Here is a 17,377-nt window from a genome sequence, read left to right as displayed (position 1 = left end):
GGGTCAGGGAATGCTCATGCTCGCACGACGGATTCGGCGGGGACAGGTCATCGCATAGCGACGGTTTTGGAAGAGCGGCGTTGGTGATGGAAGATGGCGGCGGAGAGCTGATGTCAAAGGTGGCCCATGCTCCTCCGCGCTCCGCGACGATGCAGCACATCCGCGTCCCACGTCGTTCGCAACTTGCCGGCCCCGTCACAACGCGCCTCACCGCATTCGTGGGCTCCTGCCTGCTCTCTTCTTCTCGGCCCTTCTCCTCCTCCTCAGCTCCCGTCGACCATGCCTCTTGCCATCTTCCTCCTCTGACCCTAACCCCCGCCAGTTGCTCCCTCGCTACCGCCTAAGGCGTCGCGTGCCCATCAGCCACAATCCCTCTCCTCCGCTGTTAACTCCGCAACCGTCCACGCGACAAGGCAGTCACCACCAAGTCTCTCTCTCTCCTCCATCCGCACCGCCGCCATGGACGCCGACGGCCTGAAGCACCGGCCGAACGCTGTTACCAAACCCATACCTCCCGAGGACCTACATGAACACGGCGCTGATGCTGGCAAGATCGTACACCCGGCAGGCCCCGTCAAGCATGGCGGGCCCAAGCAGGCCTTGCGCATGTTCCTGTTCGGCGTGTACTTCATGGGCAGCTGCGTGTGGTAAGATACATATTGGCTTCCCTCCGCTTTACTAAGAGAATAGTGCCTTACTCGGTCTCAGCATCAACATCACCCAGCTCATCGGCGCCCCGATATACTTTTACAGCAAGGATTGGTACTATGCCTGGATGGCCGTCACCAAGCAGCACTTCGGCCTGCTCATCACAACCATGACACAGTGGTGGTCGCCTACCGTTGTGAGGGTCAGCGGCGACGAGAGCGTGCGTGGCCAGCTCAGGCAAACCGAAGACGGCCGTTTGGAGTGCGATTTCCCCGACCGCCTGCTTTTGATTGCGAACCATCAGGTGCGCCTCATATCCTGCTGTGCCGGAGGAATACCACGTTGACAGGTTGCAGATCTACACCGATTGGCTGTACTTGTGGTGGATTGCTTACACCTCGCGCATGCATGGACACCTGTACATCATTCTTAAGGAGTCGCTCAAGTACATCCCCATCATCGGCACCGGCATGCAATTCTTCAGCTTCATCTTCCTCTCGCGCAAGTGGGCCACGGATAAACCCCGCTTCCAACATCGTCTGCAGAAGCTCAACGCTCGCCACAAGGGCCCAATGTCTGGCGAGCACGATTTGGATCCCATGTGGCTTCTCATATTTCCCGAAGGCACCAATCTGTCTTCGAATGGACGCGAATCAAGCGCACGCTGGGCTAAGAAGAGCGGTCAGAGCGACCTGAGACATGCGCTTTTGCCGAGAAGCACTGGCCTGTTTTTCTGTTTACAGGAGCTGAAGGGCACGACCGAGTGGGTCTACGATTGCACCATGGCGTACGAGGGCATTCCGTAAGTTTTCATGTGATTGCTATGGGAATCTTTCCTAACAAGGAACAGCCGGGGTCTATACGGCCAGGACATCTTCACCTTGAAATCCACCTACTTCGAAGGCCGTCCCCCGCGGTCAGTCAATCTCCACTGGCGCCGCTTTGCCGTTAAAGATATCCCGATATCCTCGCAGCCCGAATTTGAGGAATGGATCCTCCAGCGTTGGCGCGAGAAGGACGATCTTCTGGAGATCTACCTGCAGACCGGTCGCTTCCCTGCCGATCCCGAGGGTATTCGCTACGAGACGGCCAAGGGTCTCAATGGCATGCCAATGCTCGACAAAAGCAAGACGCTTGCTGAAGGCAGAGGCTACATCGAGACCGAGGTCCGGCCGAAGAGCCCGTTCGAGTTTCTGCAAATTTTCATTCCCGGAGCTGCTCTAGTGCTGGTGGGGAACGTCGTGGCCAAGACGCTGAAGCTGGTGAAATCTGTCGCCAGCGGCGCGTAAGATGGTGGTCTCTTTTTCACATGCCAATTCTTCCACCCTCACCTCATGCATCACCTCATATCCGTTACGATCCGGGATGATTCCACATTATTATTTTTTTAGCCGGGGGGATTTTGTGATCAGCCGATTACCGAAGGCTGCAGCGGATGCACGTTCGATCCGTAACCGAGGGGCCGTGTGAAGCGAGCTTGTCCGCAATGGTTATGACGACTGTTGTATATGAAGTTTCGGCTGGTCTAAACTTCTTCTTTCCACTGCTGCATCGCTACCCTCACGTCGTAATTATTTCCTGGCTTTCCGTTGCTTTTTGCGAACTGAGACATCTGCGTCATACCCCAGGTCTGCTTCATCGGTGTAGTAGTAGTAGTAGTAGAACGCGCTTGTTTGGGTCAGCGATTGGGTTAGAAGACGACGACACTTGTTGTTGAGGCATTCCTGACGCGGGATCGCCACTGGGGACTATACATATGTTGAGAACAACCTCTTTTCTTCTTTGGTCTTGCTTTCTGTTTGGCCGGCGTACACTTTAAGAATTGGAAACAAGAGGCGGAGGGAATATTTACGAAGACGATGCCGCGAGGCTAGTGTGTCTTGCACACATATATATCAGGTAAGATGAACGTTGTTGTTAGTTAGACGGACGAGAGAGAGAGAGTCCGCTCTGAAGAGAGATCAGGCAATGGTATGCAATTTTTATGATGCTGTGGCGAGATTTCTCGATTCGACCATAACGTTATTGATATTGACGTCATCTTCAGGTCCTTTTGTTGATTCGTCACGTCAAAAGAGTGAACGTTCTTGCAAGCAATGCAGGAACTGGTAGCCACGCTTCTCCTCCCCTCCTCCATTGCTCGCCACACAGACAACACAAAAAAAAAAAAAAAGCTTCGAGCATCCCTTCAACTTTCTTTCCTTCTTTCCTTCAAGCGTCCCTCGCATCCAACTCAGGCGTGAACTGCATCAGCGCATCGACGCCGCGATGGCCGACGCGGGAGTAGGCCTCGACGAACTTCTCGCCCCAGTCGCCAACGGAGTTGTCGTACGTCGACTGCGGCTTGGTGACGCACAGGCCGCACATGATCTGCTTGACTTCGCCTATCAGGCCCAGGCGCGGGTAGGCCTGCACGATGGCGTCGTACTCGGGCCAGGTGATGAGGATGTCTGGAGGGTTGGTGTGTGTGGGGCCTTGAAAGTCGGCCCAGCTGGTTTTGGTATCGCGTTAGTATGGTGTTCCTTTGATCCTTTTGGAGGTGCGATGGAAGACGAGGATAGGTGGGAAAAAGGGGAGGGACGAGAGAGAGAGAACAACATACATCCCCGTCGCAACAACCGCCGTAACAGGCTCCTTCTCAAACGCCACACTCATCGTCGTATGCAGCGCGCACGCATCCCACACCCGCTGTGTCTTCCTCCCCTTATACCCGCGTATCCCTACAAAATCCTTTCCCTCCTCCTCCCCCTCCCCCTCCCTACACCCTTTCTTCCCTTCCCACCCCGTCCCCTCCGTATTCCCACCCGCCAAGACCCCATTCCCTTCTGGAGACCCATCATCCCACCCCTCCGGCGCATGCGCCGCCAAAAACGCCACCGCCCCATCCGCCCCGTCCACCTCGAACCGCTTCTCCGCGCTGGTAAACGCGCCGCTCGGCGCCCACGCTAGGTCGTGCAGGATGCAGGCCAGCGCGACGACCTCGTGGTCGAACGACTGGTGTTTGAGCGTCGGGTGGGACTGCGTGATGAGCGTTGCGAAGAGCCAGCTGCGCACGACGTGGTTGTAGGCGAAGGGCGGGAGGTGTTTGTGGGCGTGGGCGAGGGCGGCGTGGATGAGGGGCGTGGAGGGGAGGAGGGGGGTTAGGTTCGGGAGGGTGGGGAGGGAGGGGAAGAGGGAAGGTTGAGTGGTGGGAGGGGGCATGGTGGATGTGGTGGTGGATGGGGGTCTGGGTTTTGGTGTTGATGGTGGGTTGATGGGAAGGATGTGTGGCGCTTCTGAAAGATGCTCAGTTCAATGCCCGGCTGGCTTTGGTTGGAAGTGATTGTGATTGATTGTGTGATTCAAGTGAGGTTCCAGCTGTCTTTTATGCTCCTACTACGTAGTACTAGGTGCGGGGGATATGCATCATCCTTGTCGGGATGCCTTAAACATTGCTTCTTTCAGTATAGACGACCAAGAGTCTTCCCCTCACATAAGCTTGTGGCTACCACTTGGCTATTGCGACAACCACGGTACAGGGCCGGAGGCCCATTCTTGCAAGTGCACGTGTAAAAGGATCTTAGGATTAGAAATTATTTTCCGAAATGTGATTTGGAAGTCGCGAGGCGGCCAAGTTCAGAAATAGTAATCAAAAGGGTCATTGCAGGTGCGTGAGACTGGGTCATTATTAATCATACTAAAACCAAGAACATAACGCCGAAAGGAAACCTAAAGTTGCTATCTCCACTAGCCTCCGAAATACACTCTGGGGACCTGAGTATTATGATGCCGGAAGTTCTCTTTTGGGAAGTTGCTCAAGTGCGGTGTAATCTTGGTTCAGCGCGAATGCTACACAGCATAGACGCAATTCGGCCGGGTAGCTCAGCCGCACCGGTATCCCTTCCCAGTGGTTGCACAATGATTACATCGGTCATGTCTCGCTCTCTGATTCACTGACAGAGGCCGAGGTAGAGCGCACTTCAGGCTCTTCACTGACAGAGGCCGAGTCGGAGCGTGCTCCAGGCTCTCCACTGTCATGTGGTACGTATTCTGGCCCAATTTCTTCCCACCCATGATCCCGATGATGCGAGTACTCTCTTACCGGATAACACTTGTAGCAGAGATTAACGTTATTGCAAAGCTTGCATTGGTAATTCAGACCTTCAATTTTCTATGCAACCAAAACCTATTAGTCAACTGAACACAATCGATGACGTCTATTGTCCAAGTCGGTAGAAGAAATACTTACAGCAAAGCAGCAATCGCAAGTTGTGTCCTTTTTATGGGCCCTCCTGATCTTCTGAGAACCATCTGACCAAGATTGACGGGTGTCGTTGATTGCATTTCTTGGCATCAACAATTCCTGTGTATCTTGCCTGGCGCCATGGAATTGGGCCAGCATCGCAGGTGTCCACCTGCGATTTGGGCCGCTGCTGCATGCCGTAATGTCGGAGCCCTGCTCGACCAAGAAAGAGACGATTTGAAACTGCTCTTCATCGTCATTCTGGTTGCGGCGTTCTATCCTCTTCTCACGGTCGAATACGTCGTAATCTCTCGCGGCGTAATACAGCGGAGTCGGATAGTCTTTGATTATGTCCAGAGGGACCATTTGAAACTGCTCTTCTTCAGCTCTCTCGCCGCGGCGTTCGATCCTTCTCTCACGGCCCAACACGTCGCAACCTCTTGCAGCGTAGTGCAGCGGAGTCCACCCATCGTCGTCGGCCGCATCAAGTAGGCTCTTCGTCACTCGAAGCACGTACTTCACTAGGTCGACATTTCCACCCTGTACCGCACAGTGAAGAATGGTGCGTCCCATCTTGTCACGCACGTCAAGGTTGGCTTCCGCTTCCTTGAGCCTGTGGAGATTTTCAACGGTGCTGTAGGCTGCAAAGTGAACGGGACGGCGACCGAGGGGTCCTTGTAGGTTGACGTCCGCCTTAGCGGAGAGAACAAGATCGATAGTCTCAGTTGAGCCGTAGTAGCAAGCCATTCCAAGGATGCAACCGTAATCGCCTCCGATCCGATTGACATCCACTGTTCTGCCGCTTTCATGCAAAAGATATCGCAAGATATCGTTTGCTTCCTTTTGCGCTCTTTCGTAGTCGTCCATTTGGAGCACCCGATAACATGCGCCACAGGCGGGATGACCTGATTTGGTATGCATTTGCATGACGTCGGCATTGGCTGTTACCAATAGCTTGACAGTCTCCGGTGTGCCTAACCAACAAGCCACATGCAGCGGTCCTCCAAGTCTCTCGCTAATGGCGTTGACGTCTGCACCGAGCTTTACTAATAACCGTGCAATATCCGGTGTTTTTTGAGTTGCGGCTCGATGAAGCGGTGTTATGCCGTCTTTGTTCGCTTTGTTGATATCTGACCCTTCGAGAACTAGCATCTGAACAATGCTAAGTTCTGCTCCCTCAGAAGCCAAGTAGTAGTTCAAGGCAGTATTGCCTCGATTATCAGTCAAATTGATATCCGGCTCAAAGTCCAACAGCATCTTGAGGAACTCTTCGTTGGAGACACCAAGGTGGAGAGTAGAGTGTCCACCAGGGCTGGTTCTCAGATTGACGTCTGCGCCGGCTTCAAGAAGCTTTCTGGCAATACCGGTATTGAAGTTTTCGGCGGCAATGTGTAAAGTTGAACTTTGGCCTTCGGCATTCTTGTACAACTGGTCGACTCCCGGTGTGTACTCCAGCAAGACCTCAACCGCGTCCATTTCGCCCGCTGACGTGGCAATATACAAAGGAAAATTACCATCTCCGTCTGTAGCTTGGTCGATGCAAGCACGGTCCGTCTCTGCTAGTGCTCTGATCTTTGCAGGTTCCAAGCAGGCAAAATGTATAGGTGCCAACCCGCTGTCATTGGGAGTCATCATATCGGCTCCTGCTTGGAGAACCAGTCGTAGTATCTCAACATTGGACCCACTTATGGCAAAGAATACCAAACGTAACATCGCTTTGGAATCGACGTCTGCGCCATGTTCAAGAAGGTATCTGACCATTTCGACGTTTTTATTGTTGAGCACAGCGGCGAGAATAGCATTGGGGGTTTCTTTATCCATTCGGGCATTGACTGCTGCTCCCTTATCAATCAGAAGTTGCACGATGTCAAAGTGGCCGAACATCGCGGACTGCGCAATGGCTGGTCCATCTTCCCCTCCACCGTTCGCGTTTGCTCCATGCTCAAGAAGAGCATTGACGCATTTAACGAAGCCATGGGAAGCCGCGACAGCAAGTGGCGTTGTCTTTTCTCCCGGAGGTTCTGTCTCAGCTCCTTCTTTTAGGAGGACGCTGAGAACTTCGTGATTACCCCTGGAGCAGGCTACTCCCACGGGAGCCACAGCTCCGCCATGGCGAGCATCAACCTCTTTGCTGCTAGTAAGGAGCAGCGTCGTCACCTCTGGGCGCGCGTTGTTTGCAGCGTATCCCAGAGCGGTTCTTCCCACATCATCCACCTCTTGGAAAAGGCTCTCATCTTTGCTCAGAAGCATCCGAGCGACTTCCAGGTGGCCATTAAGTAGCGCCGCTTGTAGCAAGGTTGGTCCGTCATAGTACTCGCCCCGGATCTTGATACTTGCATTGCATTGAATCAACGTCTCGACCAAGCGAGCCTGACCAAGCCATGATGCACGAAAGATCAATGGATCCGGCCAACTGAAGTTCTCGAGATGCTCCGACACATGTGAGACCAGAGAATTCTGCAAGTCTTCATTTTCGCCGTAGCTTACCGCCGCCAGAAGGATAAGCTCAGCTGCTTGGGAATTATCCAAGTTGACGGAGTGAAGAATGTCATTAGCCAATTTAGCATGTCCGTTCCTCGAGGCTTCAGCCAGGGCGAATGGCAGATGTGAAGTTGCTTCGCTTGCGGAATGTTGCTTCTCGTCCTGCAATTGCTGATGGAAAACATCGCATAGCCCAGTGGATGCAATCAGGGGCAGCAATGATCTCAAGTAGCTCCTGTCTGTTCTTGAGATGGGGTTTGTGATAATCCAACGAGCCGCTTCCCATTTTCGGACGATTTTTTCGGATGAAAAGAATCTCATCACAAGATCGAGCAAAGATGATTTGTCTGATGCAAGGCTGTAGTGTTGCGGCCAGTACTCTGTGGCGTATGAAGTGAGGTCGTTTTGAGGCGTGAAAACAGGGGTTCCCCATATGCCATGTTGGGGATTACAAAGTCCCAAAAGAGCATCAAGAGATCCGGTGGAGCTCAGGCTAGCCAGACAGACTCGGGTGATTTGATCATGAGCCGTGTGTTTAACGGCAAACCACACGTCTTCTGCACGTTCGAAGAAATTGTGGAGCCTGCGATGTGAAAAGCGCACTCTGCGGTTGGAGAAGTCCAGCATTCCCGGAAGGAGCTCATCAAGAGCCGAAGCCAGATCGAGAGACTGATTGAATATTGACTGTCCCATCATGAGGACAGAGACAGACTGCAGCTCGTCGAGGCTGAGCGGACGTACGGCGCAAATGATCCAGCTGAGTACATCCGATACAAACGTTCGGTCTTTCTCAGGGACTTCAATCATCGTTTCTTCAGCAAGCTCTTCCGGAGACACATGCTGTAGGCGTTGAACGAAAGCTTCGAATGATGTACCAGTCGGTCTTCGAACAACCCTGAGAAGCTGCCCTATCATAAAGGGAGTCAATCCGATATCTCTCCAATTTCCCTTGCGAATAGAAGCACCAAGTAACCGCTCCGATATCCGCAGATCACGGAAACAGAGAAGCTGCATATGGTTAGGTAATATTGCGTAGTCCACATCACTGTCCAAGCCTGGACGTATCTCTTGTTCATCCATGTTGATCCTAGGCCAATGTGAAAGCCTTTCATGCATCTCGTGCCCTGGCTTGGTAAACAAGATGAATTTCCAAGGACCCGATTCTTGACTTTCAAAATGGAAGGCCAAATGTTCCCAAAATGATGGGTTCGTGTCTTCGCTTTCATCGACATTGTTGAGTACAAAGAAGGTTTTCGTCCGGAAAACAGAAGCAACACGAGTAAGCATCATGGTCCAGGTGTAAAGAGCGTCACTTTCGGTAAAAGATCGATAGTGCAACAAGTGAGGATAGCCTGCATTTTCGCGTAATGCACTTGGCCAATTTTGGGTCCACTGTGACGTTGCCGCGTCCAGAAACGTTCGTATGCTTCTTCGACGATTGTCGCGGGAGTCAAAAGAGAAACATATGGAGTTTTCTGCTTTTGCCTCTGTAATTGTCTCGAAAATTGACCCCGAGATATCGTCAGAAAAATCTGATGTTTGAACGATCAGACCACCTGAACTGTTGTTGTTTCGCCACGCTATGAAGTTTTCATGGTTCGTGAGCCAGCTCAACTCCACAGTCGATCTCGTTGTGAGATATATTGGAGGACTTGAAAACGCGCTCAGATCTCGATTTCGGTCGTCTTCCATCGCATACTCTGAGGCGGCTTTTATAAGTTAGTGGTTACTCTCTAAAATGGGTGACTGAAAGCTTTCAGTCTGTAACATACTGTGATCGGTTTGAAAGTCTTCAAGTGCCATGGAAATAGTCCACCAAGTGTCCAATTTTGCTGGTGCGCAAGCCAGATTCGCATGTAACTCTGGGTTTGGGATTTTGACTTCACCAACCAAGCCTGTTGTCGCCATCCATTCGTCAAAAATCTGTTTAAATGTGTGAGATCAGTAAACAATGGGTTTTGAAAGGAGGCGTACGTATTCACCAGGGTTCGCCTTGCTAGAGTAGATGTTGACAAAGTTCGCCCGTAGCATGAATTTGGCTTCTACAAACAAGTCATTGCAGTCGATGATGGTCTGAGCAAGGTCGATTATTTGAAAAAATGACATGCTCAGCGAAGCAAAGTCCGACTCGAGCAGGACATCTCGAGCGACCGCATCGACCATTTGCTGGATATTTCGGCATCGATGAGGGTAACCGAAGAAAATCTAACATTTTACAGCCAAAATTAGTTTTACGTATTCTTCGAGCTGCTAGGTGGAGGCATTCATACCAACAGACGAGTCGAATGTGCTATACTTGCATATTCTGGATCCGTACTTGCTAAGTACAGTGCCTTTGAACGTCAGGGCTGAATTGTAGATGAAGCCATGACTCATACCCTCTTGACAATAGCGCCTCCTATATCATGAGATACAATGGCGATGGGGCGATGTGTCTCCTAATCCTATTGTAAGTGCTCCCGCTTGCAAAACTTGAGCTCTATGTTTAGGGAACACATACCGGCTCCAGGTAACGCCTTGCATTTGAGATGTAACGCAGCAACTTCGAGGCTTCCAGAATGATATCACTTCCGGAGAATGCCCCAGACCGATTGTAGCCGTAGTGTAGAACGCGGCACTCGGGATCGGATTCGAGCGTGGGGATGCCATCCAATTTGCCTCTCTTTTCTGGATCTCGAGCCTCCCAGGTACTCTGGCTATCGCCGTGAAGGCCATGTACAGTGATTACACTGGGTTTGTACTGTGTGAGTCTTTCAGAACACAGCAAAAAGGGCTCTGTACTCACTCGAATGCGCCTTTCAAGGCGGTCTGGTCGACACCCTCCTGATGGGAATCTTGAGCATTCTTGCTGCGCTCTCCACTTTCAGATTGACTTTCAGAAGAAGAACTCATGCTGTTATTTTTCTTCATCGGTTGCGCTTTCATGGCCGTTACAAGTGTTGCTGGGGAAGGAGAGATAGCCACCCAGAGTGTACTCTGCCCGCCGTTCCGTTTTCAGCAAACCCTGACATCGCACAGTGTTGCCATAGCTGGGAGCGTAAATACAGCAGAATGTTAGCCAAAGATTTTGAAGTGCCGAAAATGCACGAGGTCTGCGAGTAGAACTTCAGATACACATTGCGGAGACGGATTCAGGAATGACGTGTAGTTCAAGAGCTAAAATTCACGTGTCATCAAAAAGGTCTGTGCTGGCGCAGATAGCTTCAGCGGGACGGTATTTCAGCCGAAGGCTAGCGCGAAGAAGAGCAGGGCCTTGGAATAGGGGGTATCTGCGGCTCCCCGGGATGGATGATTTTTGTAATAATCGTGAGGAATTATTCGCCTTATGCGGGCAGTTGAAGCTATCTTCCGGACGTGAATGTACAATTTTTAATTCGACATCTGCTTCCAGACGATAACTTCAACCTCTCATCATATGTGCACGAAATTGCCTGCATGAATTGGAGTGGATATAGCTTGATCGACACGTTTGAGAACATAGGCTACACATTCTGGTTAGACATCGAGGCACTCGCGTCAACCACAGACGAATACATGAATCCCAAGTCCACTGATTATATATGCTTGACTGCGTTGTCCTGAACCGTCATGAAGGTAACGTTTGCCAAACGTTCAAGATTAACCGAATCCAAGGCCTCATGATCATAAACTTGAAGCCGATTGGTCGGTTTAATGCGTGGGTCGAATAACACAGGATCGTCTCTCGATCTGGATCCGACCAATTTTTCGATAGAACTCATCCAATCGACGGTCGCATGAAGTTTGAAGATGCACTTGAAGGGGCTGTTATCCTCTCTGTTCAACAAGATCGATGCGGTCATTGATGTGGGAACGCCTGTCTTGGTGGTTCTGTTCTCGACCAATGACCAGGACGCACTGTTCGCATTCCCGTAGTTCCTGCCGATCAAGTCCATCGAGCCGATCAGCTTGGTGGCATCGGTAGTCTCACGGCTGACGCTCTTGTCCCAGGCCAGATTGACACCAGCCTGAACGCCGAGGAGAGGCGGCGCCCCGATATTTCCTCCAAGACTGAGCTTCTCGTCTTCTTTCTGAGATGTCTGGACGAGAACCATATCTCCGTACGGGGCGATGTTGATGACTTCCGGGCACGCGGCACCAGCCTTGCAGCCCGCAAATTCTAAGGAAGTTTGCACTTCCAAGATCCTTCGCCCGGCCTTGCGACTGCTGAATGAAAATCTAAGGACGATCAGAGTCGCGAAAACCTCAGCTTCGGGATGAGGGAGGCCGTGAACCACATCCACGACTTGGCAACGAACGTCAACTGCACCTTTGCGCTCAGTGACATTCTGTCGCTGGTACAGTGAGGCTGGATCGTTCGCAGTTCGGAATGAACTCCCCTCGTCTCCGGTAGGACTTAGAGAAATATCGAACTCTTCCTCAATCTCGTACACTTCATCAAGATCGTCCGTGTCCGAGGCAGGCATGAGGTTGGTCTGGTACAACGAGCTTGACTTTTCGATGATGACGAATGTTGACATCAGTAAGTAACATCTGGGGGAGGTTGCTATATAATAATGCCAGCAACTGTGCTTACGCTCCAAAGCCGGTTCATGGCTCGTGGACAGTGGAGCAGCGCCACCTGCTTCACCGTGAACTCATCGCTGCTTACGCCGTGAACCGCCCCCTTAGCGTAATTACAGTTACCGGCATTGCTCCAACAACGTCGGATGCTTGAGTCAGTTGGATCTCAAGCTCTTCTACTCATGCTTTCTCCAGTAAGATATTTGTTTTTTCTTTTTTTCAGACTCACGCATCTTTGTGGTCTAACTAGAGCTGATTCCTGCATGCGGCTTTGTCACGGAACGGGCGTGGCGGACTAGTAATCGAAGGATTTATTAGCAAATGTTGGACCATACCTTCGGTATTCACATGCACCATCTAATTGGGAATAGTATCAGGGTTCCTCACAGTAAAATTTCAGGCTGTTCAGCAGTCGAGCAGGTGTGAATCACTCCTCGGCTCGCCGGAGATAGTATAGCGCTCGCGGAACTTCCCGAACTGGGCACAAAATGTGCCCCCAGGAACGATGAAACTCGTCTCTGCTGTTGAATTCTGCTCAGGGATCATTGTAGTACCCTAGTTCCATCCAGTCAGACAAACCGCCCACGGCACGGCACGCGTTTTCAACTCTTACGGAAACTACTACTTCTGCATGATCAGAGTGACCACAGCCTGGCCAGACCACGCTGGAGCAGTCACGCGCCACGGATGACGTTCACCTCCATCCACCTCACCACAAATTCCCCGCATCACTCACACTCCCTAATTTGCAGCGTTGGTCAGATGATATTACTCATTATCTCGTCTGCTACTGGAGGTCCTTATGCCCAAAGCTCAATCGCACTACCCCTCGTCGTCTCTCAGATACATTGACACTCGTTAACCGCTCGACATGGCTGCGACAGGCGACGGCGTTGGTGATCGCTCGGCTTCATGTTCAGAGAGCGAGGGAGAAGGTGAGCGGGAGAATGATGACGAGGTACTGAGAAAGAAGTTTGAAGAGATCATCGGAAAGTTGAAAAACGGCAGGAGCGATGATGCGAAAGATCTGGCTGAAGAGATATATCAGGGCTATAGTGACTGTTTGAGCAAGGTCATGAAAGGAGAAGACCGAAAAACTATCCTTCACATGATAGCCGTTTCGGCACGCAGGAAGGATATTGAGAAGTGGTTGCCTATCACGAGGAAAATCATCGAAAACTTCCCCGAATTGATGCAAGAGACGGACAAAATGGGAAGAAATCCGCTGCAAAAGGCTGTGCAGGGAGGAAGATCTAGGCTTGTCACTACCATGTGCGAAGCAACCCCAAAGACGGCTTTCGACAAGATCGTGCGCATGAAAGACTCCGATTCAAACAACAGCCTTCACGATGCTCTAAATAAGGAGGATCCCTCGAGGATCGCACCAGAACTCATTCAAAAAATCAACAATCCAGACGAGGTGCTTTGCGAACTAAACGGAAAAGGCCTCTCTCCTCTACACATCGCGGTCGAGTACCAGCAATGCACGCCTTCTCAGCTTGGAATTGTCAAGGCCCTCATTGAGCGCAGCAACAAAGTGCTCGAGGTCAATGTTCCTCCAACAGAACCGGGCCAACGTTCCGTCTATCTCCATCACGAGAAAACACGTCGAGAAGCCGAGAGGACTTCCCATGTCAATCTGAACGTGGAGAGCCGACAAAAGCCAGGAGGCAGCGTGAACGACAGAGAGGTGCTCAATCCACCCAAAGAACCACCGCACAATAACCCTATCATGCGGAGTAGTGCAGCTCCACATAAAACAACCTCTACAGAGACAAACCTGTCTTACTTGGCGGGCAAAATGCCTCAGGGCTTCGAGAACCAAGACTTTTACAAGTTTCGACGCTCTTCCATCACAAAGAACATCGCATTCACAGACAAGGGCATAAACGAAGTAGGCCAACTGGCGGATGCACCTGGTCAAACCAAAGCTTGGATAAGCAAACATGAAGACAAAAAGGAGAAGGTCACGGAACCGTCCGCGAATGCTATCAGAGATCTGCTGAAGCTCCGGTTCATGTGCGGCCAGAAGAACTCTGAAAAAATTGACTCATTCTTGTACGGACCAAATCCAGGTAAGAAAGCCCGCAAGTATGAAAATCGGGTGAGGGGACCGGCTAAAGAAAATTAGAGAAGGAAATACAGTTCATTCACCCTGAAGGGCCCAATGCCAAGACCAGTCACCAAATACTCGAAGGGATGAAGCCCTACCTCCACTTCGAAGACACCCTCCAATACGTCAAAATCCCCTTCCTGCGGGCCGAAAAGTCAGTGAGAACTTCCTCATTGAAACTTTCGCCCCGTACGAGTAGCAAGGGTCGGGACGACTACCTGGCTGTATTCAAATGGCTCAAGGACAAAGGAGTGAAGCGCATCGTCGATTTAGAAGTTGACGATTACAAAGAGTTCTTTCCCGGCGATGAGAAGGCAGTTCCTTCTCACAGCGATGAAGCGATCGAGAAAGCTCTTGTTGGAATTGAAGTGCTCAGATCGTGGACCTGGAGGAAGCCTGATTTGAGTTCGGAGCTTATATTCAGAAGAGCGCCAGAAATAAGCCAATTGACTCTGCATTGGTCGGGCAATGATGCTATCCTGCGCAGCTGGAGTGAAGTGGAGGGCCTGAGGAAGCTCCAAAACCTCAAGAAAGTGGTAATACTTGCACAGCAGGTATGTACGCAAATGCCGTCCTCAAGTTATCACACGTGATTGACGAATTATAGGGACTCGAGACACGTGATAGAACAGAAGAAAACCTCGAGCAGTTCAAAGACAGACTAAATGCTGGCAGGCATGACTCCAAGATCGAGGTGGAACCGAAATTCGAAACCCACCGACCCACTTCCAGGAGCGAAAAACAAGTGTCACTGGAAAACCGCCCAAAGCAACAACACGAGTGGTTGAATGTCATGGACAGATTCGCAGACTTCATCCAAAACGTCGACGTCAAAGACATACCACGGTTGGTCGACGAGCCCATACGAGTGGCTCTCATTGATGATGGTATCGACCCGACGGAGAAGACGCTTCTCGGCAAGGTGGGCGGCGGCCGGAGCTTCTGCAAAAGCGATGACATGAGGACTCCCTTCTACGTTACAAGCGGCTGGCACGGGACGATCATGGCCAGCATGATCTGCAGAGTGTGTCCCAAAGCGCAGTTGTGGGTCTACAAACTCGAGGAAGGCGCCAGCGAAGACAGCAAGAGAACCATCACAGCAGAGAGCGCCGCACAAGCCGTCGAGGCCGCCGTGAACAAGAAGGTCGACATAATATCCATGTCATGGACCATCGAGAAGACGGGCGATAACCAGGCCAGCCTCGGCAAATTGAAAGCCGCGATCAACAAGGCAGTCAACCAAAACATACTCCTCTTCTGCGCGGCCAACGATCAGATATCGGACGACGAAAGCTATCCTGGCTACATCACACGGGAACAATTCAAGATCGGAGCGGCTACCGAGTTCAAGAAAGCGTGGGAGGGCACCGGCGAAATTCCCGTCAACTACATTCTGCCAGGCAAGGATGTCATCATGGAGCGTCCAGAGCTGGACGTTCCGCTCGACAAATGTACCAAAGCCACGGGCTCAAGCGTCTCGACGGCTTTGGCGGCCGGGTTGGCGGCTCTCATTCTCTACTGTGTGAAGATGGCTGCCTGCCACTACGCCGCGTCGAACAACCAAGAAGGAAATCCCATCACCTTCAACGACTTTCAGAAATTGAAGAATTTCAACAGGATGAACGAAGCTATCAGTAGGATCGGGCTAGAGAACAGATACATCAAGGTTGACAAATTTTTTAAATTCAAAGACAATCCTGGGGTGAAGTCTAAGGAGGAAAAGCGCGAAATGGTCAACAAGATCGCGGGGCGCCTGATCATGTCTCAAGAACCCACATTCTAAACTCTCATCGTAGGTTTCCCCTCACCCCACCTTTCCTTCCAAGTATTCTTATCCATACTGAGGGCGACTCCTGCGACGGCCATGGCGTTCTTGATGTACTTCTCCAGTGTAGCCGTCCTGTTTTTTTCTAGATAATGTGTCCTTGATCAGCAAGACCTTTCAGATTGTCTCTCTATCAAAGGATCAAGAAGACGCACAACTCATGTCGGGAGATAGTCGATAGCAATTAAGCAGCCGTTCAGCCTCTTTAAAGCAGCAAATCCAGCATAGTCACAGTATTAAGCGCACGTGGTATCCCGTACGTCCAAGCGCCGTTCCCGGATATAAAAGCGACATCAGAATCGAAAATACGGACGCCTTCCGTTAACGCTAATCGGTTGGACCCTCAATGATCGTGTTCTGCTATTGTTGACTTTTTTGCTTCCTCCTCGTCGCCGGACTGGTATCGAATATCTTCACAACGTACTTCGCTCATCGACACATATAGCATTGCGCCCCAATTGCTGCCCTGTATCAGCAAATACCAAACGAAGACATCACCATTGATTGACAATCACGTTGCGCTTTCTATCGCTCCGCCGCCAAACCCGTTCCCCACCATTAACAAATCACATGTGTATGAGTGCTTCTCCACGAAGCGAGTATGGTCGTAGATGCTTAGCGTGTGTTAACCCACGAGGTTGCTGTCACTGCCATGACTATGGGAAAGGATCTGCATTTAAAGGTCGGAGCGGGTAGCTAAAAGAAAAGCAAGAGAGAGTCACCTGACCCAAGCACGATTTCGCGCTGCCAGGTGCCGCTTCTGAGAAGGGCGTGTGACTTCATGTTATGACGCACTTGACCGACGCCTCAGCCGGACAGGCAGTGAGTGTCACACATATCTTACCGACGTTGTCCGGATTTGAAGGAGTAGATCGGGACCAGTCTCGAGTAGAACAATGCGCTTTACACCGCAGCTCGCTCGCACTGGCCTGTTGTCGTTCGACCCGCTTCGGGACACTCGGAGGTCGCTTGTCGGGAATCAAACAATCAAACCGCAGGCACCAACTTAGTCACATATGGGACCCCAGCATCATCGGGACGAAACGCTGAAGCTGATCGACAGATTTACCTGGTATCTTTCATCATAGGTGTAATGCGGGGTGTCGCACGACTGTGCTGCACACTGGTTTCACCTGCACCTCTGATGGAACAAACCTAAGAAGCGTACACTCTTGCCTCCACAACAGACAAAGTCAGCAGCCGTAAGAAAGGAAGGCAGCTTTTCCCTCTCTCTGCTGCTGTCAGCTTCTGAACTCCCCAAAGATGCCAATTGCTGGTCCCGAGAAGACGCAGAGACTCAATGTTCTTTAAGTAGAATCCCTCACCTGCCACCGTGAAGGCTTGCACGAGATGACAAGACAGGTGAGGATTTTTGTGTTTAAAAGGCCAAGACGTGTATTCCTGTACACATTGCATGTTGCTCCATATTTTGCTGGTGCTCTACGATTCAGAAGCCAATCTAGACTTCCGTCTTTTTCCGTGCCTGGTACACATTTGCCTGCGCATTCGTCAGCTCATCTTAGATATTTATTAGTCACACCGAATG

At 51.2% G+C, this 17,377-nt stretch overlaps 6 protein-coding genes across 6 annotated transcripts; 2 read left to right on the top strand and 4 right to left on the bottom strand.

The window, feature by feature from the left end:
* Positions 1-459: 459 nt before the first annotated feature.
* On the top strand, positions 460-1,937 carry LTHEOB_167 (1-acyl-sn-glycerol-3-phosphate acyltransferase; the record flags this gene model as incomplete). Its single annotated transcript, XM_035510396.1, has 4 exons — positions 460-647; positions 709-952; positions 1,005-1,450; positions 1,499-1,937. The coding sequence occupies 4 exons, from the start codon at positions 460-462 to the stop codon at positions 1,935-1,937; spliced, it is 1,317 nt and encodes a 438-aa protein (XP_035372169.1).
* Positions 1,938-2,859: 922 nt separating this feature from the next.
* LTHEOB_166 (Metal dependent phosphohydrolase) lies at positions 2,860-3,849 on the bottom strand (the record flags this gene model as incomplete). The annotated part of the gene is made up of 2 exons (XM_035510385.1): positions 2,860-3,139; positions 3,251-3,849. 2 exons carry the CDS (start codon positions 3,847-3,849, stop codon positions 2,860-2,862), a joined length of 879 nt encoding a protein of 292 aa, XP_035372168.1.
* Positions 3,850-4,782: 933 nt separating this feature from the next.
* LTHEOB_165 (uncharacterized protein) lies at positions 4,783-6,346 on the bottom strand (the record flags this gene model as incomplete). The annotated part of the gene is made up of 2 exons (XM_035510374.1): positions 4,783-4,824; positions 4,877-6,346. The coding sequence occupies 2 exons, from the start codon at positions 6,344-6,346 to the stop codon at positions 4,783-4,785; spliced, it is 1,512 nt and encodes a 503-aa protein (XP_035372167.1).
* A 2,669-nt stretch (positions 6,347-9,015) lies between these two features.
* On the bottom strand, positions 9,016-10,276 carry LTHEOB_164 (Ankyrin repeat protein; the record flags this gene model as incomplete). Its single annotated transcript, XM_035510363.1, has 5 exons — positions 9,016-9,060; positions 9,242-9,274; positions 9,326-9,556; positions 9,852-10,080; positions 10,137-10,276. 5 exons carry the CDS (start codon positions 10,274-10,276, stop codon positions 9,016-9,018), a joined length of 678 nt encoding a protein of 225 aa, XP_035372166.1.
* Positions 10,277-10,905: 629 nt separating this feature from the next.
* Positions 10,906-11,796, bottom strand: LTHEOB_163 (uncharacterized protein; the record flags this gene model as incomplete). Its single annotated transcript, XM_035510352.1, has 1 exon — positions 10,906-11,796. The coding sequence occupies one exon, from the start codon at positions 11,794-11,796 to the stop codon at positions 10,906-10,908; it is 891 nt and encodes a 296-aa protein (XP_035372165.1).
* A 968-nt stretch (positions 11,797-12,764) lies between these two features.
* On the top strand, positions 12,765-15,789 carry LTHEOB_162 (uncharacterized protein; the record flags this gene model as incomplete). Its single annotated transcript, XM_035510341.1, has 3 exons — positions 12,765-13,968; positions 14,025-14,560; positions 14,614-15,789. 3 exons carry the CDS (start codon positions 12,765-12,767, stop codon positions 15,787-15,789), a joined length of 2,916 nt encoding a protein of 971 aa, XP_035372164.1.
* Between the last annotated feature and the right edge of the window lie 1,588 nt (positions 15,790-17,377).

The sequence above is a fragment of the Lasiodiplodia theobromae genome (genome assembly GCF_012971845.1).
Source record: "Lasiodiplodia theobromae strain AM2As chromosome Unknown scaffold_1, whole genome shotgun sequence".
Taxonomy (NCBI): Eukaryota; Fungi; Ascomycota; class Dothideomycetes; order Botryosphaeriales; family Botryosphaeriaceae; genus Lasiodiplodia; species Lasiodiplodia theobromae.
This window is presented reverse-complemented; position numbering and strand designations above follow the sequence as displayed.